Source organism: Podarcis melisellensis (genome assembly GCF_964234715.1).
Source record: "Podarcis melisellensis genome assembly, chromosome: 2".
NCBI classification, from domain to species: domain Eukaryota; kingdom Metazoa; phylum Chordata; class Lepidosauria; order Squamata; family Lacertidae; genus Podarcis; species Podarcis melisellensis.
Genome location: NC_138529.1, coordinates 36,767,617 through 36,795,544, shown reverse-complemented (window position 1 = coordinate 36,795,544; position 27,928 = coordinate 36,767,617). Strand labels below are relative to the sequence as shown.

Here is a 27,928-nt window from a genome sequence, read left to right as displayed (position 1 = left end):
TGTGATTGACTAGAATAGCGGTTGCTTACAATTCTTTTATGGTAAATCTCCTTATTGCACTGACTGAGGGCAAATGCTACCATTGGGGAAAAGTAGTAAACCAAACTTTCTCCACATCTGGGGGCACTTCATCACCATGAACGTCCTAAAATTTTCAAACTACCCCAAGGGGGTCAGGAATGGCACAATGGTAGCTGTTAGGGGAATGTCACTTCTATGGCTCCACAGAAGGAATTCTTTTCACAGCTTTGCAACCATAAGGCATCTCCCTCTGCCTTGGGTATGCTACCTTTCTGCATGGTCATCCTGTAGCAGAGAAATCTGTGGACTGGACTGCTTGTGGCTTATTGATTTCTGTCACTACCTGAGTAACAAGGTTGTTTACTTAAGGAAACAGCTGCAGGCAGGCAAAACAACCCCTTCCAGAACTGAAGCTTAGCTGACAGTTTGGCACAGAAGAATGTACATGGAGAGACATCTAAAGGTGTGTCAATGTACTGCAATGTATTGCAAAACCAAATATTGGTGATTTAAAATTTTCATCCAAGGGCATGCAAGAACCTGCAGCTGCACTGTTTGTGGGACAGTTTGTTGCACTAATGGTTAATGGGGGGGATGCACAGTATATTCTGATTTCTGCATGACCTTAATTAAATGTAGTATGTGCATACAGATACATACATACATACATACATACATACATACGTGAGAGAGGACTAGATGACTGCAGTGCTATGACCTCATTGGAGTTTGTTGCATTAGACCCCATAGTTCATCAGTGCTGTTAGCTTAGGTTGTACTAGGCCATATTGTTCCAGCTTCCCAGGACACATGGACCGGTCATTTTGCTTGCTCTTTTCTACAGCTTCTTCTGGTCTACCACAGATTTTTTGAGATGGGGTACCCCAAATAGTGAGAAGTATATTTCAAAAGCAGATGCACCATAGCTTCATATAAAGATGTGGTGATATTTTCCATGATATTTGCAACCCCATTCCTAGTAATTCCTAGAATGGTAAACTAGCTGAGTGTCTTCTCCTTGTCATTATTGCCATGCTCCTATTAACTGCCTGGGGGCTGGGGGAACAAAAATTATGCCTGTACATTTCTTCCTTCTTTGGTTTATTAAAGCTACTTCACGGGGCGATTTGAGACAGGGATTTAATGGTGGAGGAGGAGAAGCTTAGACTCCCCATCCCCCATCATGTAACCCTGATCCTAATTGCCTGCCCCTCATTTTTAAAAGGGGGGGATACAGTTGACTGAATTCCCATGAAAAAAGGAATTTTTGGCCCATAACCTGCACCGCTTTAGCCCCTATCTGTGTGTATGTGAAACAGTGGTATAGTTGTGGCCAGAATAATTTCTTTTTAGATGCATTGAAATGAGGATTGTTGAGGTCCCAATCCATCTCATTTGTGGATCTATTGAGTAGCCTTGGTAAGCGAATATATGTGATCCAAAGTTCTGTGGGTGCTCCAATATGGACATTGCTATACAAGCAGATGCCCCACATTCATCTCAAAGTCAGAGTAGCTGAGATGAAGATTACATATAGAGATATGGGATGAAGATTCACATATGGAGCTGAGCCAACTATGAACAGAGATGCTGTTAATCGCAGCAGAGAATGCCTGATTTCCAATAAGGAACTCTCAGGCAGTCCAGTCCAGTCCAGTCCAGTCTGACTAGCAGGGACAGAAGGATCTGAGCATTTTAGTTTTTTGTTTTTCATTTTGTTGTGCTGCACATTTCTGCATCAATTTTTGGATTTATTTGTAATCCTCATGAAAATTCTTCAGAATCTTTTTTGCTAATTTTTCCTAATTAGAACCTTTTTGTATGCAGTTTTTACTAATGTACTCATTTTTTGCAAGCATTTTCACTAATATATGCATTCTATGCACATTTTCCCTTAATATATGCATTCTTGTAAATATTGTTTTCTTGGAAAACTGCATTGAATAATTCAGATAAGGGTGAACTTTGAAGGAAGTCTGTCTTTTGGTTCTCATATTGCTTTGGAAAATGAGAGTTTGATAGATTGGTCTTTATATGTGAACTGAATTAATCCCCCCACCCCACTCTGCTGATAAGCTTTGCTGTAACAGTATGTGTGCTACTTAGGCTAGAAAATGATAATCCTTTCGATTTCAATAATAGGGTTCCATCCCCCCCCCAAAGTATCTCCCTTCCATTTAATAGATGCAATGGAGCACTGCACACACTTGATCATTGGTAAACTCAACATATGGGCAACTGTACACCCAGTCTGTGCTCTGCATTTCTCAGGAGTTTAATCCATGCATTTACTTTTAAATTCACCACATGTACAATCGTTCACACAAACATCTGTACATGTACACAAACCCCTTGTACCTGTGTGCAGCATAACATGTGAACAGCCCTCACAACTCCCTGACATCCCTTATTTTTCAAATATTACCAACATAACCAGTATATACAGAATGAAAAGTGGAACATTAACAGAGCAAAGGGTGTCCTCCATAAACAAAAATAACTGTTGTTTACCTGCCGTTTTGTCACCTTCCAGGTGCACAGCCTTGGTGAAACCAAATGATTTTCCTGTCAAAGAAGTTTAATCTGCCGTGCATTAAAAGTGAATGGAGTGGCAAAGGCTTCCATGGAGCAGGGAGTCTCCCAATGTCAGGCGGAGCCTGTTAAAAGCTAAGGTGCTAGGCAGGAGGTCCCAAAGCCCAGTGAACGGAAGGGCTGACACATCTCTTGGGAGCCATAGACACAAACAACTTCTGATTTTTGTCCTGCTGGAGGCAACAAAAGCTAAAGAGGGATTTGCATCTGTTTTGAACTCAATAACAGGAAAGTCTGATTGGTGTATATGGACTTTGGGACTGTGGTGCAGGTGCTTATGGAAACATGTGCAGAACTATTGTGGGCTCTTTCCATTTCCTAGAGATGTATATAGTGGGAAAGAGAGACTGCTGCTGCTGGCAATTGGCAGTTTCCCTGATGGAATCATTCTGTATGACTTCTGGGAAAGGGTTCCACTCCACTGTTTTGTCTTAACCTCCTTTCATGTTGATGCACACAAATGGTGGGACTGTTTTCTTGCAGACAACTTGCAACCACGGAAATAAGCAATTTAAAGCAAATCAATTAAGTAATCAATTAAGTAACCAACAAATGGGGAAAAGTTTAATGAGCCAAACACGTAGAATCAGTTGCCAACCCTGCCACTCAAAACACCAAGACAAGCCACAGCACCATGCTGTCATTAATGAACATAAAAATAGTTTTCACCTGGAACCTAGATGATAATAGTGCAGGTGCCAAAGAGGCATATCTGGGGAGGGTGTTACAAGGAAGGTGTCCACCCCAGAAAAAAGCCCTTTCCTCAGTTGTTACCATCCTAGTCTCTGAAGGTGAGGTTCCTTGGGCAGGTTCTAAGAAGTTCTAAGAATTTATTGTAGTAAATTTCTATCCTGTCTTTCTTCCGTAATGGAACTCTGGGCAGTGCATATGGGTTTTCTGGGTGATCTTCCCTCCAGGCATCAACCATAGATAACTACTCCAGGAACAAACTGAAAGCTGTTTCAGGACTGGTGATATGCATTTGTTGTGGTGACTCCCTTTTAGCAACCTGACTGCTGAATTAGTTGAAGGTTTTGAATGATCTTCAATGACAATCTCACATATAATGTGTTATGCAGTCCCTGGAAGCAAAGCATGGAAGTAACAGAAATGGCAAGTAATCTCTCCCCCCCCCCCCTTTATCTGGCTCATCCTAATCAATACAAAAGGGAGATGCTCAAGTGTCATTGATTTTAAAGGTTCTTCTAAAGCTGCACACACACAAGACCTTTAAAGTAAGGTTACCAGATTTTTTTCAAAGAATACGGGGACACTTTTTAAAAAAGAGAGAGAGGGAGGGAAAAAAGGTATTTAAAAAGGTGTTTTTTTTTTAAATTAAGTTATATATTCTCTTCTGTGGTCTCCTCTGTCATGCAGCCTTCCTCTTGGCCCCGGCCTGCTCTCTTGGAGTGCTAGCCGCCATGGAGTAGGCTCAGGTCAGGCCGGGGCTCAGCCACGTGTCTTTGCCATCCCGATGCTTCCTCAGCAGCGGTGGCGATGCCAGCACGGCAAGGTTGGGGCTCCTCTCTTTTTTCTCCTTCCTCTTTCTCTCTCTTCCTTCTCCTTCTCCTCTCTTCCTTATCCCTGCATCATCTCTGGGGTTTTCCTGGCCCCGGAGCACCGCTGGGTAGTCAGCCGGGTGGCCAGGCACTCTCGCTCCTGGCTCGATTTGGGTTGGGGAGTCAGCAATTCCCCCATTTGATGCACCGGGCGTCCCTGGTTCCCCTTCGGCAGCAGCGGCAGCAGCAGCAGCAGTCTCAGCAGCCCGGGGGCCAGCCTGGTAGTGCAGTTGGCTCTGGCTGGCTTCAAGAGCTGCTCGCTGCCATGGCGCCCGCCTTTTTGCCTCGCCAGAAGTCCCCATATGATGTATCTTGTGCTGTTGAACCAATCACGCAACATTCATTCCCTACTAATAAATCTACAACACTTAAAATATATGCTATGATTAAATGGGCACAGGATGTTGGACATAACATTATGATGGCTGACTGGGAACAGTTATGGACCACAGGTATGAAATTTACGGCATGTAATGCCTTAAGAGAGAATCTAATGAAAATGATTTATAGGTGGTACATGACACCAGTCAAGCTTGCAAAAATTTATAATTTACCTGACAATAAATGTTGGAAATGTAATGAGACTGAAGGTACATTCTTTCACCTTTGGTGGACATGCCCAAGGATTAAGATATTCTGGGAGATGATTTATAATGAAATGAAAAAGGTATTCAAATATACCTTCCTGAAGAAACCAGAGGCCTTTCTCCTGGGCATGGTTGGCCAATTGGTGCCAAAGAAGGACAGAACTTTTTTTATGTATGCGACAACAGCAGCAAGAATACTCATCGCGAAGTATTGGAAGACACAAGATTTACCCACCCGGGAAGAATGGCAGGTGAAGTTGAAGGACTATATGGAACTGGCGGAAATGACTGGCAGAATCCGAGACCAGGGAGAAGAGTTGGTGGAAGAAGACTGGAAAAAAGTTAAAGATTATTTACAAAAATACTGTAAAATCAATGAATGTTAGAAAAATGTTGGAACGAAGTTATATGGCTTTAGCAGAAATGTTATAAGGAATTAAGTACAAATAGATTGTTAAGGCATTAAAGGGAAAATAAGGTTAGAATATGTTAAGATAAATTACAGGACAGAAAACAGAGGAATAATAATAATAATAATAATAATAATAATAATAATAATAATAATAAATTTTATTTATATCCCGCCCTCCCCAGCCGAAGCCGGGCTCAGGGCGGCTAACAACACCAAAATAGTGCGACATTATAAAAACATTATAAAAACTAATTAAAATCAAGATTAATGGCAGCCATAAAGTTTTGTAAAGGTTGCCAAAGGAGGGAGTCAGGCTGCGCCCTAACCAAAGGCCTGGCGGAACAGCTCTGTCTTGCAGGCCCTACGGAAAGATGTCAAGTCCTGCAGGGCCCTTGTCTCTTGTGACAGAGCATTCCACCAGGTTGGAGCCGCAGCCGAAAAGGCCCTGGCTCTAGTTGAGGCCAGCCTAACCTCTCTGTGGCCTGGGACCTTCAAGGTGTTTTTGTTTGAAGACCGTAGGTTCCTCTGTGGGGCATACCAGGAGAGGCGGTCCCGTAGGTACGAGGGTCCTAGGCCGTATAGGGCTTTGAAGGTTAAAACCAGCACCTTAAACCTGATCCTGTACTCCACCGGGAGCCAGTGCAGCTGGTATAGCACCGGATGAATGTGATCTCGCAGCGAAGACCCCGTAAGGAGTCTCGCTGCGGCATTCTGCACCCGCTGGAGTTTTTGGGTCAGTCTCAAGGGCAGCCCCACGTAGAGCGAGTTACAATAATCCAGTCTGGAGGTGACCGTCGCGTGGATCACAGTAGCTAGGTCAGGGCGAGAGAGGTAAGGAGCCAACTGCTTAGCTTGGCGGAGATGAAAAAATGCCGCCTTTGTAATAGCTGCAATCTGCGCCTCCATGGAGAGGGAGGTATCGAAGATTACACCCAAACTCTTAACGGACGGTGCTGGCACTAATTGCACCCCCGCAAGAGATGGGAGCTGCCCCCTCAGTCCCATATCGTCCCGTCCCAGCCAGAGGACCTCTGTCTTCGAAGGATTTAATTTCAACCGGCTCCCACGTAACCATCCAGCCACAGCTTCCAAGCATCTGATCAGTGTGTCTGGGGCCGAGTCAGGATGGCCATCCATCAACAGATAGATGGAAAGGAATTGCTGAAACAGTTAACTGAAGTGGAACACAAAAAGGGAGGTGTGAGGAGGTCGCTGAAACAAGTAAATGAAAGTTAAGACTTTAAAATTATTGGATGTGTTTTTAATTGTTTTCTTTTCTTTTGGTAATTCAATGTTTTATGTAATGTTTTGTTTTTGTAATGTATTGTATTGTCTTGTTTAATTTCTTTTTTCTTCTTCTTTTTGTAATTTCTAAACTGTTAATAAATATTATTTTAAAAAAATAAATAAATCCGGGGACATTAAATGAAATCCAGGGACAGGATTTTGTCGAGGGACAGATTTGTGAATCCGGGGACTGTCCTCAGGAAACGGGGACATCTGGTAACCATACTTTAAAGTGCATTCACAGCACACACACCCACACACCAAAAATTCTGGGGAATAAGCCCTGCTTATAAGAATAAAGCACATGCAGAGTAGCTGGTAAATTGTAACTGAAATCATACCAGTATTTTTAAAAGAAACAGTCTTATCACATATAGAAATGCTATTGACCATTTAGACTGGATTTCCATCACTAAGGCTGCAATCCTGTATCCACACTTATCTGAGAATCATGTTCAATTTATTGAGACTTCTGAGCAGAGCTGCAAGGGTTGCTCTCTTAGTGATTGCAGAAGTCGTTGCACATTGAAAAAAAGAAACAGATTATTTCAGTCTTGTAACATCTAGAGCCTTTTCGGAGCAAAGTGAGCTGTTACCTACATTTCCCCATAAAAATAAAGAAATGAGCAATGTCTCTTTATGACTGAGTTTGTCCACTCTTGCAGGCTGTAGAAGGACTTTGAAGCCCTGTGAAACTAAATAGGTCAGGTATGTGGCTGGGGCCATGGATACTATATTTACTTTTAAAAACTCTGTCATGCAGCTGAGCTCTATACATAGCTGCCTTTGCTCAAGGCAAAAGGCTTCGGCGGATGGAGTGCTTTTTCCTTTCCAAAAATGCCTATGAGTTTAATTAAACTTCAAGTATAAACCAGCTGGCGGGAGATACCACCTTATCAACTTGTTGACGGCTTGCAATTCCAAGTAAGTTATTGTCTTTATTATAGAACTTCTGTTGGATGTTAAATCGGCACTTTCTTCAGAAGCTTTGCTTTAGTCTCTTTCCTTTCAATAAGAAATATGTCACAATTCATCCCCCCCCCCTTCTTCTTTTTCTTCTTGCATCAGGGAAATAGAATTGACTGTTGCAAACACTGGTGTGGAACAGCACTGCCCACAAATCTGTCCATAATAACTAACAGTCAGTAAAGAAATGAACCCCCCCAAACAATTCTTAATGGGTTTTGTCATATTATGTTTGATTTTGCAATTCAAAATTGCTTTGTGTGGAGTTATTTAAAAGCAGAAAATTGCTTTGTGTACACTTTGGTAAATCTCTCTGTGCATTGATAGATGCTGAATAAATAATAATATAATTCAAATAATGGCTGGGAACACCTTACATGCTACAGGTTCTGCTTGATTGCATTTTGTTAATGGAGGGGGACCTTTGGCCATGTTTGCTGTAAAAGATATTGCCTAAATTTGTTCTCCTTTCTGCCAGGTGAAGATGGGTGTCCTAGCTGTGCTAATTCTCCCACTGCTGGTGGTTGGAATCAGCGGGATTGTATATATTTATCGGACAGTTACTCATCTGATGTCAAAATCTGCCGTGCGGAGCAAAGTTGTAGTGATCACTGATGCTCTCTCCGGTGTGGGCAAGGGTAAGCAGGTGCAGCAAATGACTAATAGCCTGTTGTGTCACACACACACACACACACACACACACACACATGTTAATAGAAATCTGGGTTGCTGTGATTGCATTGTGCCATCCAGTTCTCTGGCATGTGCACCTTGAGGAACATTCAGAATCTTAAAGAATCCAGCTGCCATTAAAAAGAAACATAATTTCTAGACCTTTTGGTTGTCAATGAAAGCTTGAAAACATGGCGAGCAATTGGCTCAGAAACCAATTGGACAAGAGTCAGGGCTTCAGCACTGCGAGAGACATAAAATCTATGTGTATTTGAGCAGAATGGAACCTCTCAGTGGTGATATTAATGGAGGGAATCCTTCAAATGGCCTAGTTCATTCCCACCATGGATGCTTTAGCTGAGATTCCTGTATCGTTGGACTAGATGACCCTTAGGGTACCTTCCAACTCTACAATTCTATGATTCTATGATTCTATGATCCACCTGTGTCCACATTCTTTCCTGTTCTTTCCTGAACTGCATGATCCATTTCACAGAGTACCCTGTGGCCTTTGTATTCTTTCCCCTCAACTGCACCCTGAAACAAATTCACAGTTCTTCAGAAATCAAAGCATTGCAAGTGAACCGATTTAGTAAAGCTAAGTAAGATAGCTAATTTTGTTACTGTTTGCATTTTACTAACCCTTGTGGTGTGGAGCAGGGCCAGTGGCGTAGTGTGGGGTTGCAGGGGGGGCCGGCCGCACCAGGCGCAACATCTGGGGGTTAGGGTTAGGGGGCGCAAATCCACGGGTTAGGGGGCACAAATTACTTGCCTTGCCCCGGGTGCTGACAACCCACGCTACGCCACTGAGCAGGGCAAAAAAGTGCATAAACAAATTATAGGTATTGATAGGTAAATTAACCACCACCACCCCTTTTGCCTAATTGGTTCTGCAACAGAAACTGGGTCTTTCTTCCTTGCAAAACTTAGGTTTGCTTTTGGTGCCGACTTCTGGAATCCCAGTTGATGGCTTTATATACACCAAAATGAATTAGCAATAAAAGCAATGCACTGTATTTATTTAGAGAATCAATGTCCGTATAGCATTCTCATCATAATACTAGAGAAATGTGGACTAGGAAGCACGACAGTCAGGTGGATCCAGAATTAGTTGAAAAGCTGCTTTCCTGCAAACACTAAGTCTTAGATGAAATAAATGGGTCTATTTATAGCCGGGTGGCTGTGCTGTTGCAGTGAGATCTAATTGCACATACAGTAACTATCAGGTGGCAGCAGGGCGGTATAAATAGATTATTTCTATAATCCATAAGTTATGCACCAGTGCTGAGCTTTAAGGTTTGAGACCAGTAAGAAGGCATGCAGAAGGCTCTCTTGAAGTGAAATTGCTTACAGGCTTTGGGGCGCTAAAGCCTTGAGCAGGCAGCCACCGCAGCAGCCATCCAGTTAACGGATGGGCTCATAGCAAAAGAAGGTATCAGAGGGCTGAAAAGTGATCCATTTCAGCTGCATGGGGCTCTCTGATCGGCTTGTTGCTCTGCTGCCTGCCAGGCTGTGGAAACAGGATATGTCAGTTGAGAAATCATCAGGGGCTCATAGGCACCATTTGGCAGATGCACTTGGGGAAGTTCACAAAGATGTTGCTGGAGTCTGGACTCTTAACTCCCATCATCTCTGACCATTAGCCATGTTAGCAGGGGAGGCTCAGCTTTATCTGGAAGGCCACAGCTTCTCGATCCCTGTTTAAGACAGTGCATAGGTGAGTTCTCTCACCTGACAGTTTGTTCCATAGCATGCGTCCAGCGTGTCCATTTCTGTCTGACATTAACAGCTTCCACTGCAGTGGGAGGTGGAGGGTTTGCTAATTGAAACATCATGATTTTCTTACATCTTCAGAACAACTTCACAACTGGTGAGACTGCACTTTTCTAAGAAAACTTGGGTGCATTTCTGTTTGTTTGCACAGTTTATGGGTTTCAGACAATATATGTGGTGCAATTTCTCAACTCTCTGAAGATCCAGTATTTAAAATATAACCAATGCCCTGTGTATGTGTGTGCTGCAGTGTTAACAGAACATCTCCCCCTTGTTTATTTCAAATTAACAAGAATACAGGTTCATGCTTTATATATTCTTTAAGCCAGGAATGGGCAAACTTGGCCTGCTAGATGTTTTGGGACTACAACTCCCATCATCCCTAGCTAACAGGACCAGTTTGCCTATGCCTGCTTTAAGCCACCCAGAGTGGCTGGGGAAACCCAGCCAGGTGGCCAGGGTATAAATAATAAAATCATCATCATCATCTAACCTGCATTATTCACTGGTTTATCTTTCAGAATGCTCACGAGTATTTCACACAGGTGGAGCAAGGCTAGTTCTGTGTGGTAAACACCTGGACAAGTTAGAAGCTCTCTATGATGCTTTAAACAGTGTGGCTGATCCTAGAGCAGTAAGTACCCTATAAGGGACTGTGTAACGACAGCAGGATTTTTCCCTATGAAACAAGAGAAACAGAAGATATAACCTTGTACCTTTTCCTCATTACTTTTGAATTAGGCTTTGCTGTCTGCTATGCGGGGCCAGGGTGAAGCAATGCTCTCAGGTGGTGGATTAGCTTCTGGTAAAAGCAATTGTGCAGCAAAATTGGCTACACCTAGAAGGAAGTTGGGGGATCTAGCTCACTTTGAGATGACACATGTAATTCCCATTAAGAATCTAATTATTGAAGACTTGTAGATGAGAAGAAGAGGTATTAAGGTCAACAAGGCAAACCCACCACACTGAAGGTAGCAGCGAGCCTACCCCATCCTGCCAATAAAACCCATATGTAAACAAATAGATTTAAATAGAGTTTATTACGTTCCAGGTCATACGGTGTGCCATAAGCAGAAAGCATGCATGAGATCAAAGGTGTGACTAGAAAAGGGTTAGCTTCAGTTGAATGCCTGCTGGCTGAAGCATGTCAATGTACTATACATTATGGAGCAAAGAGTTAAGCAATGTTTGGTATGGCTATCGCATTGCAGTTGAAAACAAGTTTTCTATGACAACAGTTTTCCCCCACTGTCTTCTGAAATGGGCCCATTTTGACCATGCAAGCAATCCCAATCATCTCTGTGTATCAGCTCAGGTGGATATACAAAGTGGCTACTGGACAATCAGTCAGTAGCAATACCAACAACCTCTGAACTGGATAAAGCAATAAATTGCTACTAATTATATTCATAATTCCTTGACTCATTCAGTAGCATCCCCAGGAGTGAATCCCTCAGTTTGGGGGTCAGTTTCCACAGCAATAATCCCCAGTTTGCTTTGCATTCATCTCATCTGTGGAACTCTAGTTACCGGTATTCTGTTGTGTATAAGGATATCCAACTGGATGCTCCTATCTGTTTCCCTAAATGATCCGTGAACTCATCCTACCATCTAAAGCTTATGGAAGTTGTCCCATATTTCTATATTTTAAAAATGCCCTTCAAGAAAGGGCAGTAACAATTGTTTGCTTCTTTTCAGACATTTACGCCGAAGCTTGTCCTCCTAGATCTGTCTGATGTAAACTGCATCCAAGATGTAGCTAAAGAAATCCTGGATTGCTATGGATGTGTGGATATACTTATCAACAATGCTAGCACAAAGGTGAAGGGAACCGTGCAGAACATATCACTGGAAATTGACAAAAAGGTTATGGATGCCAACTATTTTGGGCCTATAACGCTCACCAAAGGTATTTGGAACTGTGCCTCCTTCCGACCCTTGTATCTCCCTTTAGAGGTGGGGCATTGGGTGGGACACACTTTGGAAGCATTTCTCTTCTTGGAGAGGCTGATCACACTCATGGCATCTCTGCATTACAAACTTGCATCAGTTTTGTGCTGCCTTCAAAGAATCTAGGAACTTGATGATACTGTGGAGTATTATCTGTTCAAGAGCTGTAGCCTCCTTGCAACACTACCATTCCCAAGATTCCCTGGAGGAAGCTAATGATATCTGTAGTGCAATATAATGTTTAATGTTTAATGACTCCCACTAGTACTCCTGGACATGATCTGACCAAATGTAAGCACATATAATCCCATTCGTGCACATGCACTTATCTCCCGCTGAAATGCTTAATATTTCCTGTACTCATTCATACTGAGCTGTCTTAACAGTTACAACAGTCCACTACCGACTGTATAGACACAATTATAGCTAACACGATGATCCCAGTAGATGAATAAGGTTGCATGGCCATCTTTTCAACTAGCAGAAACTGGTGCAGAGCACAATGACATCTGACTTTGATGTTGGTGACTACTAGTTCTCCATATATGGGCTCACATGTGGAATGATGATGTTGACTATAGTTCCCATTGTACTGGGACTGATGGGATCTGGAGTCCAACAACACTGGGAGGGCACCATGTTGGCTACCCGCACAGTAGGGCATGGGAACTAGGTGGCTGCGCCTTAGTTGTGCGGTTTAAGAGTTTGTTTTTTAAGAGATTGGGAATGAGCAGCAGGAATTTTCTCTTTCAGTATTGGCTGCCAATAGTAGGAACTGTTCATGGTGTTGGGATACCGTTCTTTGAACTTGTTTTTCACTGATTCATATAGCCTTCACTATTACACAGGCAAGGAAAAGAAATGTTGGATATGTGTTTAGATAAGGATCACTGCCCTGATAATTGCATGTCTCTAAAATCATTCATTTTGTGCCATCTTTCCACCCTTGCAGCCCTTATTCCCAACATGATCTCCAGAAGAACTGGGCAAGTTGTGCTGGTCAATAACATCCAGGGGAAAGTAGGAGTGCCTTTTCGTGGAGCCTGTAAGTTTACAGATTGAGAAAATAACCATTTGTTGCAACGGTGCTGAAGCACTGCCCTGTGGGCCTGATCCAGCAAGTTGAGCCTTTCCAAGTGGCCCATCAGTTCCCAACCTAATTTTCTGGTGGCAGCAGCAGCACTGTTCGTGGAGGAGGAATAAGTTCAGAACACCATCAGAGACTGAACAGTTATAATCCTCATCTAGACAGAGATATTTCAAGCTCTCTGTCCAGCCCAGTACCATGATGAAGAATCAAATTACCCACTCTTTGCTCATCAGATAATTGATCTGATGAACAGAAAGGGGCAATTTTAAGAGAAGTTTCAAGCTCTCCACTCAGCCCAGCACTGTGCAAATTGCTTACTGACCACACATCAGTTCAATTAACTGATGAACAGGGATTTTGATTCTTATTGCACGGACTGTTAAATATGTTACTATTGGGCTTTTAGCTGACCACTAACCCTAAGAGTTTTAAACCCATTGAGAAAAAGCAGGTGTCAAATGTGCCCGGTGCCATTCCAGAAGTAAAAAACTGACCTGAGGATCCCACCCATAAGCCCAACGACTACTCTGAGTATTTCAGCAAAAACTGTCCTTTCAGTCAACACAATTTGGTTCTTCTTTGGGTTTCTGGAAGAGTTGAAAAGCCAACATTTAAAATAAAAGGCTCACTGTGAAACTGGATCTGTGCTATTGTTTGGTGCTGAAATGATCAGGAACTGGGTTTCTAGGAACTCAAGTTTCTGTATATTAGAACTGAGAGGATAATATACTGCAGGGAGCGGGGTTAGATAGTCTATTTATTAATTATATGAGGTCATCTCTTTTTTTCCTCCTAGATGCTGCTTCCAAGCATGCTGCTCTGGGCTTCTTTGATTGCCTGAGGGCAGAACTGCAGGAATTTGGTGTTTGCGTCAGTACCGTGACTCCAAGTTTCATACGTGCATCTCATGTTCAACCACAGGCTAGCAACTGGGAAGCCTCCGTGTGGAAATGTAAGATTAACCAAAGTTGGGGTGGGGATGGGGGAACTGGAATGAAAGGTGGAAGAAGAGAAGAGTGGAACAGGCCAGTGTGGTGGGAACCTGAAATGAGATGCAATATGAATTGCATACTAGTATTGGGTGAAATGGGGCATAGAGGGAGTTTAGACAAATTTAGGGGAATACATATATATATATCCACATTTCAACAAAGGGGACTGAGGCATGCATCTGCTTGCTGTCAACATTTTTTAAACGCTCGCTTTCTAGGAACAGCAAGAGATTGAGGAGGAGGAGTATTATTCCAGTAGGAGTCTTGAACTGGTTTAAGCATTCTGTATCATCTAACTCTGATGTGACAGTGGTATGAGATGGTTTGTGGTCCGCATCTAGGAAATCATTTCTGAGCCCACCTACCAGATGCTTGAAGACAGAAGTGCCTGGTGTGCTCTGGTCCATGGGGTCACAAAGAGTTGGGCACGACTAAATGACTAAACAACAACAACAACCAGATGCTTACGGGATGTGCTGGCCCTGATCTGAAATACAGTGGTACCTCGGCTTAAGTACTTAATTCGTTCTGGAGGTCCGTACTTAACCTGAAACTGATCTTAACCTGAAGCACCACTTTAGCTAATGGGGCCTCCTGCTGCTGCGACACCGCCGGAGCATGATTTCTGTTCTCATCCTGAAGCAAAGTTCTTAACCTGAAGCACTATTTCTGGGTTAGCGGAGTCTGTAAGCTGAAGCGTATGTAACCTGAAGCGTATGTAACCCGAGGTACCACTGTAATAGGTAACTAATTTCAGAGCAGGGTCAGTGTGACTCATCTTGCCACTTGAAGAGAAACATTGTTTCCCTCTTTCAGTCTTTTTCAGAAAACTGGCCAATGGTGTCCACCCCGTTGAGGTAGCGGATGAAATTCTCCGGACAGTGAGCAGGAAGAAGCAAGAAGTGTTCATGGCAAATCCCATTGCAAAGGCAGCTGTTTACATTCGCACGTTCTTCCCAGAGTTGTTTTTTGCTGTTGTGGCCGCTGGAGTGAAAGACAAACAGAAAATAGAAGATGAAAAATGATTTGTATCCTGCTCATCTAAGTTGGCCGTAGGGTTGCCAGAAGCTCTCTCTTATATGGGCTGATCCATTGGGAAGCTAAAAGCAGGGATGTTAGCGGAAGATCATACAACTCAAAAATGAAACAAAGAAATGTTTCTGGTTTGAGGATTTGGAGGCAGTGGAGTTGGGAATGGTGGTCTTTTCAACTACTATTAAAGGTGCACTCCCGGGCTCTGGAACTACAATCCCCAGGGTGCTTTGTGAGCCTTCGGAAACACCTGTGCTTTGTCTCCTGGGAATTGCAGTTACACAAGAAAGTTAATAAAACGGAGGAAGAGGCTACGCTCTGCATGTTGGCTCTTGTAGTCAGAGAGGAGTTGTGGAAGTAGGGAGACCTAAATAGACACAAACGAAGAAAATGAGGAGGTTCAGGCACCAGGGATAACTGGAGAAATAGTTGGGATGAGTTTATGTGTTTGTTAACAAAGTGTTGAGCTGGTAGGAAGCAAACTTGATTTAGTGAAGAGGAAATCCTTGGGAAGCAAAAGTGAAGTGCCTTGCCAATATTTGCACAAGAATTATCCCTCTTCCAACTTCAAAACCCCAAGATTATTTTGATAGCTTCAAGTAGGGTTGATTCTGATAACTTATAACTGTAAAGAATTATGGAAACACTGGGTAAGCAAGGAAACATTCTGTGTTTCGAAATAGAGAAATCTGTACATCTCCAGGTTTTAGGGCAACCGGATGATTAATGAAGCCACCAAATAGGGAAGAGGGAGAATTCAATTTTGTTTGCAATTTAATGAGAAACTACCTAATTTGTAAGGATAAAATGGGAAGAGGGAGAACCATTTACACAACCTTGAGCTCCTTGGAGGAAAGGTGGGATACTAATGTAATAATAACTTAAATGGATAGCAAATATTTAAAAATGAGCATAGCAAGGTCAAAAACATGTTAGATCATGTTTTGTGTTAGCCTGTGATGCATTTAAAAAGATGAGACTTTTTGTAAAGTTCAGCTGTAGCAGAGCTGGGGTAAATATTAGAGGACAATGTTGGAAGGAAAAACGAGAGGCGGTCAGTTACAATCATCTTTGCACTTGCACTGATTTTGGGCTTAGGTCTGTATATATAATCTCTCCTGCAGTACACACTGTGCTACATCCTGGCCCTAGCCCTTCCTGCACTCCAGGAAAGCATGTTTGCAATGCCAGTAGAGCAAACACAATCTGTATAGTTGCAAGAGCAATGTCTGCACAGAGGGGATAATATCATTGCATTTGTATTGGTTGTAGCGGGAGTGTGTGGAGGTTCTTAGATTGTTTGAGCAACAGGCATGCCTAACGTGCTGCTTCGAAGGAAACTGAGGTGAATGCATCCATTCTGAAAACATAGTGTGTGCATGTGAACGAGGGGAGGGGGCCGAACTGAAAAATGGCTGCTGTTAGGCTTGCATTTGCTGTAGAACTTTCAGCTGTTGGGGCCCAAACAGTGCACATAATGGAGGTGTGCTTGTCTCCTCTTCCCTGTCCCAGTGTAGGGATGGGAGACAAGCCCTACAAGGCCTTCCCTGACTCCACTGCCTCTTCCTTTATTTCTTCTTGGCCCACCAGCTTAAATTTATAGCACATGTGCTCCCTTCAAAAAGAGAATCCACTTCCTCAAAACACCTTCCTAGGTGTACACAACAGGAAAAATATATGATGAATACAATTAGGAATACTGTATTTGAAAAGGATGTGTATTTGCATTTCCCAGATTTCTAGGTTTCAGATCAAGCAACCCTACCCAGAAGTGATATAAATAAAGTCCTTGTTTCAACTTTGTTCATTGATTTCTTGTCTACCTTTTGCTAATGGTTGGGAAAAATTATTACTAAAAACAAAAAAAGCTATAGCAGTGACAAAATATTAGGATTAATATTAGGTGTGGTGTAGTGGTTAAGAGCGGTAGTCTCGTAATCTGGGGAACCGGGTTCGCATCTCCGCTCCTCCACATGCAGCTGCAGGGTGACCTTGGGCCAGTCACACTTCTTTGAAGTCTCTCAGCCCCACTCACCTCACAGAGTGTTTGTTGTGGGGGAGGAAGGGAAAGGAGATTGTTAGCCGCCTTGAGACTCCTTAAAAGGAGTGAAAGGCGGGATATCAAATCCAAACTCTTCTTCTTCTTCAAAATGGAACTATCCTTTCATGAGATTTTCATTCCAGTGCTACACAATCAGAGGGAGAAGTTGCCAGCATGAGACCCAGATGAAACAAAGACAAAGAAAGAGGGAGGTTGCTGGGGTGTGGTGCTGCCCAGTGTGGGTCCATTGCTCAATCGCTGTTACTGCTTTCCTCCTGACTGCAGGGTGAAATATGTTTGGGTAAGCACTTGTTTGGACCTTTCCAATAGGTCATTTGAATCCTTCCTCTTTTTTTGTGTAACCTAGCACTCTGGCATCCTTTAGGAAATGAACAAGAAACCTCAGAGTGGATAAGAAAGGCCCTGGAACAGTAAGAGGCTCTATGGCTTCAGCAGACGAGGTGGCCGAGTGGTGAAGGCGATGGACTAGAAATCCATTGTGCTCTGCACGCGTGGGTTCGAATCCCACCCTCGTCGGCCTTTTGGCCTCCCATAGCAGATTCCTGGAGAACATAGCTGGCACAGTACAGAGGCGTCAGATCCTACCCCATGCTCTACACTACAGTTCTGTGCCACGCAAATTCCATCCATCATCCTTTGTTTCAATTTGCTATCTGATGCCATGCTGGGGGGTGGGGGTGGGGAATTACTGGCATGGGGTCCAGATGAAATAGATGAAGAGAGAAGGGGCCTGGAAGAAACCTGGGGAAATGGGCCTTGGCTATAGTTGCTGCCCATTTTCCTCCTCATTGTGAGGTGAAATGTCCTTGGGTAGCTTCCCATTTAAACTCTCCCAAGAGGACTGGTTGTTGTGTGGAGTTCAGTGACAAAAAGGATGAAAATGGAATGAAATAGAGAAGATCAGCATGGCTCCTTCCGAAGGATGATACTGAACTTTGTGAAGTGTTCCATTTCCATACATTTTATCTTTCCATGAAGCTGTTTTGCCACGTGAGACAAAGCTTGTTGGGTGACGGGGAGCTGAGAAAGCTGCTTCATGGTTTCTGCTTAAGCTGCCTATTAGGAGTCCATGGGGTCTGGAGTTTGTCTCTCCTGGGGCTCCATGCTGCTAGGGAAAGGTGACCCTTTAGAAATTGCATAAACTTTGGGGGGAGAAAATGTTCCACAACTTGGCCTGTCCTATCACAAGGCTTGTGATGCAGAACACAACCATTCCATCATCCTACAGGTAATGAACAAGCAGGTGCTGACTGGAATACGAAAGCCCTATAAGAGTGACAGGTCCTGCGACTATTACATATGAAGTGGCTGAGTGCTGATGGCTATGGACTAGAAATACATTGTGTTCTGTATATGTGGGTTCAAATCCCATCCTTATTGGCCTTTTGGCCTCACACAGCAGAGTCCTGGGGAAGAACAATGGCTGGCCCATTAGAAGGCCTAGTCTCCAGCCTCATGCACTACAATTTTGTGCCATGCAAATCCACCACCCCCATGGTAGGAGCGGGTGTAGGAACGGGTCCACAATAAATCACATAGAATAAGTGATGTTAACTCTTTATTAGAAGAAACAAGGGGCCGTGGACTGGCTGGACACAGAAGAGTGCTGGGAGGCACCAGCTGGAGAATCCCCAAGGGACGAAGGCTCAGAGCCAGGGGATTGGTGGTGAGATGACAATGAGTGGTCAGAGGGAGCAGACAGAGAAGCAGATGTCGGAAGCTGAAGAGGCAACAAGGTTTAGTGAGCAGGAAGAGTCTGTGGCAGAGAGCAGTCCAGAATCAGAGGCTGGAGAGGAGGGGGGCAAGAGGCAGTGAGGCAGTTATGGGGACTGAAGATCCCCAATTCCCACAGTTTCCTAAGTCTGTTCCTCCCCTGGGTCCACAACACTGAAGGCACAACTCCCTGTTGACATTAGTTGTGCTTCTGGCCCAAGGAAAACCACTAATAGTGCTCTCCCTGATTATCTCAGTGATCACCTTGTGGTGTACAGGGCATACAATATTAGGGTGGTTCCTGTGCAAGGGTGACAAAGAATATCCATATTTCTTTGAAGTCTCATCACAACACACGATGAGGTGGCCGAGAGGTGAAGGCGATGGACTTGAAATCCATTGTGCTCTGCACGCGTGGGTTCGAATCCCACCCTCATCGGTCTTTTGGCTCTATAGAATAGAATGGGGGGAGGACTTAGCCATCGGAGCACTCACACCTCCACTGCTGCTCTGTGCAGTGCACCTCTCCCCCATCATCCTTTGCTGTAACTTGTATTCCAATGTTATACTATCGAAGGAAGGAATTACTGGCATGTGGTTCAAATGAAACAAAGGCAATGGAAGAAGGGGTCTAACAGGAGCCTAGAGATGGGCCCTATCCATAGTTGCTATCTACTTTCTTTCCGTTAGATGAAATACCCTTGAGGAACCTCTCATTTATGCCCTTCCTAGAGGGCTGCTTTTTATGCTCACTTTGGTAATATACAGGAGTTGGAATGATACAGAGATTAACATGGCCTTGCACAAGGAAGACATGGAAATCCATGAAATGTGCCATATATGTGTGCATGTTCATGTATAACCGTTCTTTGAAATCTCACTGCAGGGTTGGACAAACCTGCTGAGCAAATAGGAGCTTGTAAACCTTTTTTCATGGCTGCCGTCATGAAGTGTTGGTCTGCTGTATTGGATTTGAGTCCCCTGGGGCTCCTCACTGCCAGAGGAGAGTGGGTTGACGTATCTTTAGAATTTTCATCAATCTGAATTTTTTATAAAAAAAAAAACTTCCCCAAGATTCTTCCCTTTACGACCCTTATGTCTTGTGATGGAGGAAGCAAATGTCCTAACATTGTTTGTGAAATGTACAAACAACTGCAGAGCATCCAGGAAAGACCAGAAAGGAATAAGAGGACTTGCTGCTATGGTCACCTGTTGTCTAAGGCGGCCAAGTGGTGAAGGCAATCAACTAGAAATCCTTTGCACTCTCTCTGATTGCATAGGTTCAGATTCCACCCTCATGGTGTTTTGCTGCTGACGAGGGAGGGCTGATAGTCTGCATGTCTGAGACTCCTGGTCCAGCATGGCCTGTTTAGAAGTCATGAAAAGCATGGACGAGGTGGCCGAAAGGTGAAGGCGATGGACTTGAAATCCATTGTGCTGTGCACGTGTGGGTTCGAATCCCACCCTTTTCGGTCTTTTGGCATCACATAGTAGATTTTTGTTGGTTATGTGTGGGGAAGAGGAGGGAGAGATTTGGGAGAGGTCAGGGTGTAGGTTGTCCATGGTTGTTGTTCCCTTTCCTAATCAAAAGGTGAAATTTCTTTTGGTGATTGCCCTACCCAAGAAGGCTTGTTCTTGGGTGGACTTCAGTGACACTAAAACTGAAAGAACACACAGAAAATGAGCATGGTTCCTGCACAAGTACAGAGAAAGTTGTGCACCACTCCGTCATCTGCTGCTCCCCATTTCTGCAAGTCCTAGCCAAAACGTCCTATTTGAAACTCATGAAAAGCTGTTGGCATGGATGAGATGGCCAAGAGGTAAAGGTGATGGACTAGAAATCCATTGTGCTCTGCACGCATGGGTTCGAATCCCTCCCTCATCGCACTTTTGGTCTTATATAACAGATTCCTAAGGGACAGCTCCCGAACCCCTTCACTGCTGCAAAGAGGTCCTGCCATTGGGCAGACAGTTGGAGGTGGCTGTGAGGTGAATGCCAAGGACTAGAAATCCATTATGCTCTGAGCAAGTTGGTTCAAATCCCAACCTTGTGTTTTTACTGGCAAGGAGGAAGGACTAATTGTCTGTTGCCTCTTCTTTCTGGAAGCCCCTGCTCAACATGGCCTATTGGGGAGTTGTGAAAAGCCACCACTGTGGACAAGGTGGCCGAGAGGTGAAGGCGATGGACTCGAAATCCATTGTGCTGTGCACGCATGGGTTCGAATCCCATCCTTGTCGACCTTTTGGTTTCACATAAGAGATTCCCGGGTGAGAACTTAACTGGCACATCATGGAGGCCTTGTCCGTGGTCCTGTACTGAACTCTTCTGTGCTGTGCATGCCCCACTCCATCCATCATCCATCAGAGGAAGGAGTTACAAGTGCAGGGCCCAGATGAAATAAAGATGCAGTCGAGAGCCTGGTGTGAGACAGGGGCAGTCCCCCTCCACAGTTCCTATTTCCCATTCCTTCTCACTGAAAGGGGAAAATATTTGGATAGCTGCTTATTTAAACTCTTCCAAGGAGCCTTGTTTCTTATATTAAAGGTAAAGGGACCCCTGACCAATAGGTCCAGTCGCGGACGACTCTGGGGTTGCGGCGCTCATCTTGCTTTACTCACCAAGGGAGCCGGCCTACAACTTCCGAGTCATGTGGCTAGCATGACTTATATTATATTTATATTATATATTATATTTCTTATATTAGATGGCACGCAAATTTGTGAAGTGTTTCATATATTTAAAAACTTATTTTGCTGCTTTGCTGCCAAGTGGGAAACATCAGCTGAGGGATAAAGAGCTTATTCAGAGAGCTTATTTGTGCCTGGAACCTCTCTGGTGTGTCTCAGGTCTGGCATAGAGTCCTCTAGGGCTCCTTGCTGCCAGAGAACAGGGTGTTGTTCCTTAAAATCTGTCCCGTTCTGGGAAAGTGTTTCACAAATCGATCTATCACAGATAGACCACACACTGCCCTGCTTTGTCATGTGCTCCAAAATTCTTTTAGGAAACACAAATACCACCACAGGTATTGGGCTCAATTTGATCCTGATATTGTGGCTGGATGTGGTTATGATGTAGATGAGCAATGAAGGCAAGGGAATGGAAATACACTGGGCTCCAAAAAGTGGGTTCCAGTTTCATCCTTGTTTGTGTTTTTACTACTGAGAAAGGACTACGAGTCATCTGCTGCTCCACATGTCTGGAACTCCTGTCCAGCATGGACTATTTGGGAAACATGAAAAGCTGCTCTTGGTATGGCCAAGAGAAGAATGTGATGGAACTGAAATCTGTTGTGTTCTGCATGTGTGGGTTTGAATCCCACTCGTTGCCTTTTTGGCTTCATATGAGAGTTGTGGGGAGGAACTTGGCCTGCACAGCACAGAGGTTTCTTCTCATCAGAGTGGCCATCTTTTGTGTACCTTTGCTATGGATTTGTATTCTGATGCCATTTAATCATGAGACCCACATGAAGCAAAGATGAAGGCAAGGGGCAACTGGTGCCCTATCCACGGTTGCTATTTGCCTTTCTCCTCACCATAATGGAAATATCTTTGGTCACCCACCCATATAAACCTTCCCAAGAGAGCTTCATTTTGTGTCTGTGTATGCAGAAACAGGAGCGTTCAAATTCGGGGGGAACACAATTCCCCTCCCCTTATAAATTACATGGTTGAAATAAAGCACAGGAAGGGTTGCTGCGTGGAAGGACTGTGACCTGAGGGACACTCAAAGCAAATTCCTGTCCTTAGCACCTGCTCAGAGGACACCCTGTTCTTTAGTTTTAAGTGTTTGCACCTAGATCCAGATGGTGGCTCTTGGGGGTTCCAGGAAAATGCAAATCAGATCCTGCAACCCTGAAGCCTGCCCTCCCCTCACATTCGGTTTTCCTGTTTTGGGGACACCAGTTGCAAAGGAGGGTGGGATTTGTCTTCTGGAATTCTTTGAAACTCCCCTCTTTTGCAACATGGAGCACTCTTGTAAGTAAGGTTTTAAAAAAATAAATAAAGGACCCCTGGACAGTTAAGTCCAGTCAAAGGCAACTGGACTTAACTGTGGGGTTGCGGCGCTCATCTCGCTTTGCAGGCCAAGGGAGCCAGCGTTTGTTCACAGATAACTTTCCGGGTCAAATTGCCAGCAAGACTAAACTGCTTCTGGAGCAATGTGACAGAAGCCAGAGCGCACAGAAACACCGTTTCCCTTCCCACCGCAACAGTACCTATTTACTGTATTTTTCCGTGTATAATTCCCTGAATTTTTGAAGTTTTCTTAATTTTGGGTTTTAAAAAATAGGGGTCGTCTAATAAATGAAAAAATACGTTATCTACTTGCACTTGTGTGCTTTCGAACTGCTAGGTTGGCAGGAGCTGGGACAGAGCAACAGGCACTCACCCCATGGCGGGGATTCGAACCACAGACTTTCTGACCAGCAAGCCCAGAAAACAGGCTGAAGTCCAGTGCTTCTCAGAGTCATAATGGGCTACCACCTTCCCTTCCGATGGGCATTAAAGGAGGCTGGCATAGTGCACGAAGAGCTTTTGCAGTACTAAATATGTAATGTCGAGGGTCTCATGCAAGGAGGCTGCTCATTTTTTTTCTGCAGCACAAAAAGGGGAGGGAGAGAAAGCCTCTCTCTCTCTCTGGAGGTGTTCCCCCTCTTTTCTGTATAGTCTTTTCCTTTATAATCTGTGGCCCATTTAGGAATTGAAGCCTGCCAGTCCCGTTTGGGCGGGAAGATTCCGCCGGCTCCGCCCTCAGCGCGAGGTCTCCTTCGCCTCAAAATGGCCGCCGCTCTAATACGCCTGTTTCAAAGACGGCGGCGTCTGCTCCTGCACCCTGACGGAGCTCTGGGCTTAGAAGGTTGCCTGAAAGGTCACCCCTTTCGGGCAAAAGACAATTTTCAAATAAGTTTTTCCTCTCTCCCAGCGAAACGAGGCGCTCCTCTTGTTTTACACCCCGCCTCCCCATTTCCAAATAACGACGCCTTTTTCTGCCCAACTGCTGGGCTTTCTTCGTAAGCGCGAAGGATCTGTCAGCCGAGCGCTCCCTCCAGCGCCCAACCTTCGTATTTATTATATATATATATATTATTTAACGATAAGGTGTCTATCCCCTTATCTGGGCAGGAAGCCCCATGGAAACACCGTGAGGAGGCTGACTTCTGGGGAGACGGTGCATTAAGTGGAAAAGAGATAAATGGACGCTAATCTGCTAACGTGTTTTTTTCGGGGGAGGGGGCATAAATCAATACTATTCGCCGCCGCTGCGGGTTTAAAATGATCCAAGTTATTCTGGTACTGGAGCTTTGTTCCCCCCCCCCCCCCCACCGCCCTTACAGTAAGTAAAACTTATTCCTTCAAATCTTCCTTCAAAACGACTCGGTTGGTTAAGAGACGGTCTTGGTAGGCTAGTGTGAATAAGTATTGAACGAGCGCCAATTCGGGACGACTGGTTCCATGGTGTAATGGTTAGCACTCTGGACTCTGAATCCAGCGATCCGAGTTCAAATCTCGGTGGAACCTGCTGATCTCCTAGTTTTTTTTGCGGCGGTGGTGGGTGGAAGATACTCAAAGGTTTCTTAAATAAATAAAAAATACGGAAAACATTTGGGGAGGGAGGGGGAACGAGGAAGAAAGGGGAATGCGCCATTATTTTCTCTTTATGTTGAGGTTTATGCTTTTACATAATGCTAACGTTTTGCTGTGGGTGAGGGTCTTAAAACGTCTATAATTTCAGAATGTATAATTATCCATTACATATATATTGAGTGTGTGTGTGTGTGTGTGTGTATATATATATATATATATATATATATATCGGTTTTTGTCGTACAACGTATGAAAAGGTGGTGTTGGCTAATCGGAAGCTTGTCGGTCTTACAAAAGGGCATTTAAGAGCTATCGGATGACAGTTTCACAGCCCCCCCATACAATAGTATATATAATTATTATAAAGAGGAAATCCATACACAGTAATGTGAACCTAAGAGAACCTTGGGAACGTGCTAGTAGAGAACTTTTCAGCCAGCAGGGCTGCCGTGTGGTTCTATGGTGTAATGGTTAGCACTCTGGACTTTGAATCCAGCGATCCGAGTTCAAATCTCGGTAGAACCTGTGTGTGTGTCCCAGGTGACATTTTAGAGACGCTTAGCTTTTTCTTCTATTTTTTAAAATTCCCCTCCCTTTATTTTTCCCCCCTTTGCTTCTCTGTTGAAAAAATTATATTTGGAGTGGTTGAAAGGTGCGGTTTGTTTTGAGGAATGGGGGTGGGGGAACTACGTTGTTCTGGTACGATTTAAAAGAGCTGGTCGCCGGTTTTGATTAAATGCGCTTTCACTTGCCTTGAGTAAAAATAAAATATTAAAAAATCTACGCTGTCAGACAGAAAATGAGTGTCTCCAGGGAGCAAACTGCCCGCCCCGTATTTCGTCAGGAGTGCATGGATGGGTAGAAGCAGAAAGATGGACTCCTAAGGCAAAACAAAATTAATGCCTGTGCGAAACTATTCCTCTTTTTTGCTTCCTGCCCAATCAATCCGAAAAGGCGTAGTTTCCTTTCACAGGACGCTTCTCTGTAGTATATAAGGAGAAACAGCCGTCTTGCTGATTCCAGATCCTTTTAGTTTCATATTTATTTCCTCACCTCAAAGGCCACGTGGTGAAATGGGACGAGCAAAAGCTATGCAGGAGTCTCCTTCTCTGTTTAATAATCCGAATTATCGGCCTAATAATCCTCAAATGGGGAAGACCATAGAGTTGTAGAGTTGGAAGGAACCTTAAGAGTCATCTAGTCCAACCCTCTGCAATGCAGGAACCACAGCTAATCACAGATGTGGGCAGGGAGTGAATTTGTGTGTCTCTGGATGGGGTTGCGCTCCCTCCGAGGTAGCAGGTACTTGATCTGGGAGTTTAAAACCTGAAATCCTGCTCCACCACACAGTCGATTTATAGGGATTTTAGTTTTTAGCTTTTGAAACAAAGGTCACATGCGTAGTGCGGGGTCAAACCTATATCTTGACATGCTCTTGGCCACTATGCAGTGCCAGCAGGGGTCTTATAATGTTGAATCCTCACAGGGAGTGAGATGGAGAAAGAGTGATGCATCCCTGAGTGTCTCACTTGTATTCAAAAGTTGTAAGAATTGTCCCCAAAGCAGGTGGCAACATTAGCACCAGCCTAATTGGACTGACTGGTGTCTTTTAGTACAATTTAGCCCTTTCAAATGAGTTAGCTAGCTGTGGTGCACTCCAGAAAATGTTGGACTACAGTTCCCATCATCCTTGATCACTGGCTATAGTGGCTGGGGCTGATGGGAGTTTGAGTCCAACATTTTTCTGGTGGGCACTTTGCTACCCCTGTGGCTTACAATGGCATCCTAGACACATTTGCTGAATTTAATAGTCCAGTGTTGCAGCCTTAGTGCCTTTGTAAGTGAAAGAAGCTCTTAAGCGACGAAGAGCTGAGGAATGAGGCAGTCTAGATGTAACAAGCGATGGGTTGGTCCCACCATTAGTAGCCTTGCACAGGCAGCAAATTTTGGGGCACCATGAAAGAGAACAAACTGTCAATCGTGGATGCTGAAAGAAGCCTGACTGAAAACACTAGAACTTACTTTTGAATAATCAGTTAGGATCAGGCTATTTGTTATAGAAGTACGTCTGTCTCTGGTATTCAACAATAAATATTGCCTCACCTACTACTGTGTTCTGCAGGAGAAAGTCTCCTGCAGAAAGCACCTCATCAGGAGGCACATTATTTCATTCCATGTAGGAATCTAGTGTTTAGTGTGCCAGCATTTACTCTTTGGGACTAACTTCTGTTACCCATCCAACATAGGCTGCCTCTTTGGCCTTTTAGCATCTTATTGAACACCTTCCTCCTTCAACAAGCCTTTCAGGTGGAGGGTGTTTTTTATCGCAGTTTGTATTTGCACAGGATTTGAAATTGTTTTTATATATGAAATAGCTTTGATTTTAAATATGACTCTACATAAGTTTTTATTGTTGGAAGTTTTACTGTTAAATTGTTTCAATATGTTTCACAGGAAGCAACTCACAAATGGAAATAAACAAATGCAATAAGCATACTTAATATAAAATACTGTTGCATTTCATTTTATTTCAGCCATTCAAATTCATACTCTATTAGATTATTGAATATTGTCCAGGTACAATCATGTTGAAAAGGCAGAGATCAATGCAAACATCTTATGTTAAAATTTTACAATATCCTTTGGCTCTGAGGTCCTATCAGAAAATTTCTGTAACATTTATTGTTCCTCTTTTAAAGACCCCAAGTGGATAAATACATAGTCTGGATATTCCCCATACTAAACTTCTAGAATAGGATGCATGTACCATCATTCAGAGCATATTATTCACTTTATACCAGGCCTCATTCCTAACCTTGTAATAAATTCCTATAAATCCTGTTGATTTTCATGGATGCATATTTCCCAGGAAGTAAATCCCATTAAGTTCAGGGAGATTTACCTTGCGAGTAACAGGCCTGCAGTCAACACCCACCATACTGGGCAGACACCTTATCTGCTCACTCCAGTACCCATTGTTATTTGACCTCCCTCTTCGTACACAGGAAGCTGCCTTATACGGAGTCAGATAATTGGGACATCTAGCTGAAGTCTGTCTACAATGACTGGTAACAGCTCTCCAGGATTTCAGACAGGGGTCTCTGCATGCAAAGCAAAGTTCACCACTGAGCTATTGCTGTACCCACTGCTCTACCACTGAGCTACAGCTGTGGCACTGCTCTGGTGCTATGCTTGTGGCTTACCCAGTGATAATGGGGCAGCAGTAATGTAGCCCCATGCATGAAGGAGAAGCTGGCAGTTTCTCTACCCTCCTGGGCTTACACAGCAGTGGTGTTACAATGGGCTGGGGAGCTGAGTAGCCCACTTGCCTAATGCACAAAGGTGATTCTGCAGTCCTGCTGTTATCAGGGGGTCAAAGTGGAGTGGGACCATGGACAGACTGAGCAACGTCCCCCTAAATCTGGAATGGGTTTGTCAAGTGAGCATGCCTAGGATTGGCATTTACAATGACAGCATATTTTAGGGCATCATAGACACCAAAACATCTAGACTGAGTTTTAATCTCTTTGATATCTAAGAAAACCTCCTCTTTTTTAAAAAAAAGCTCATGTACACGAGCTCATCCACATACTCTTCACATTCTGTGTGTCCAGAAAGGAACTGTACCAAAACAACA

The 27,928-nt window shown here is 43.9% G+C and overlaps 1 protein-coding gene across 1 annotated transcript; it reads left to right on the top strand.

Moving 5' to 3' along the window:
• Positions 1–7,218: 7,218 nt before the first annotated feature.
• On the top strand, positions 7,219–16,736 carry DHRS7C (dehydrogenase/reductase 7C). The gene is made up of 7 exons (XM_081898048.1): positions 7,219–7,382; positions 7,903–8,062; positions 10,391–10,503; positions 11,568–11,778; positions 12,772–12,864; positions 13,706–13,861; positions 14,718–16,736. Exons 2-7 carry the CDS (start codon positions 7,909–7,911, stop codon positions 14,924–14,926), a joined length of 936 nt encoding a protein of 311 aa, XP_081754174.1. The 5' UTR covers positions 7,219–7,382; positions 7,903–7,908; the 3' UTR covers positions 14,927–16,736.
• The last annotated feature ends 11,192 nt before the right edge of the window (positions 16,737–27,928 follow it).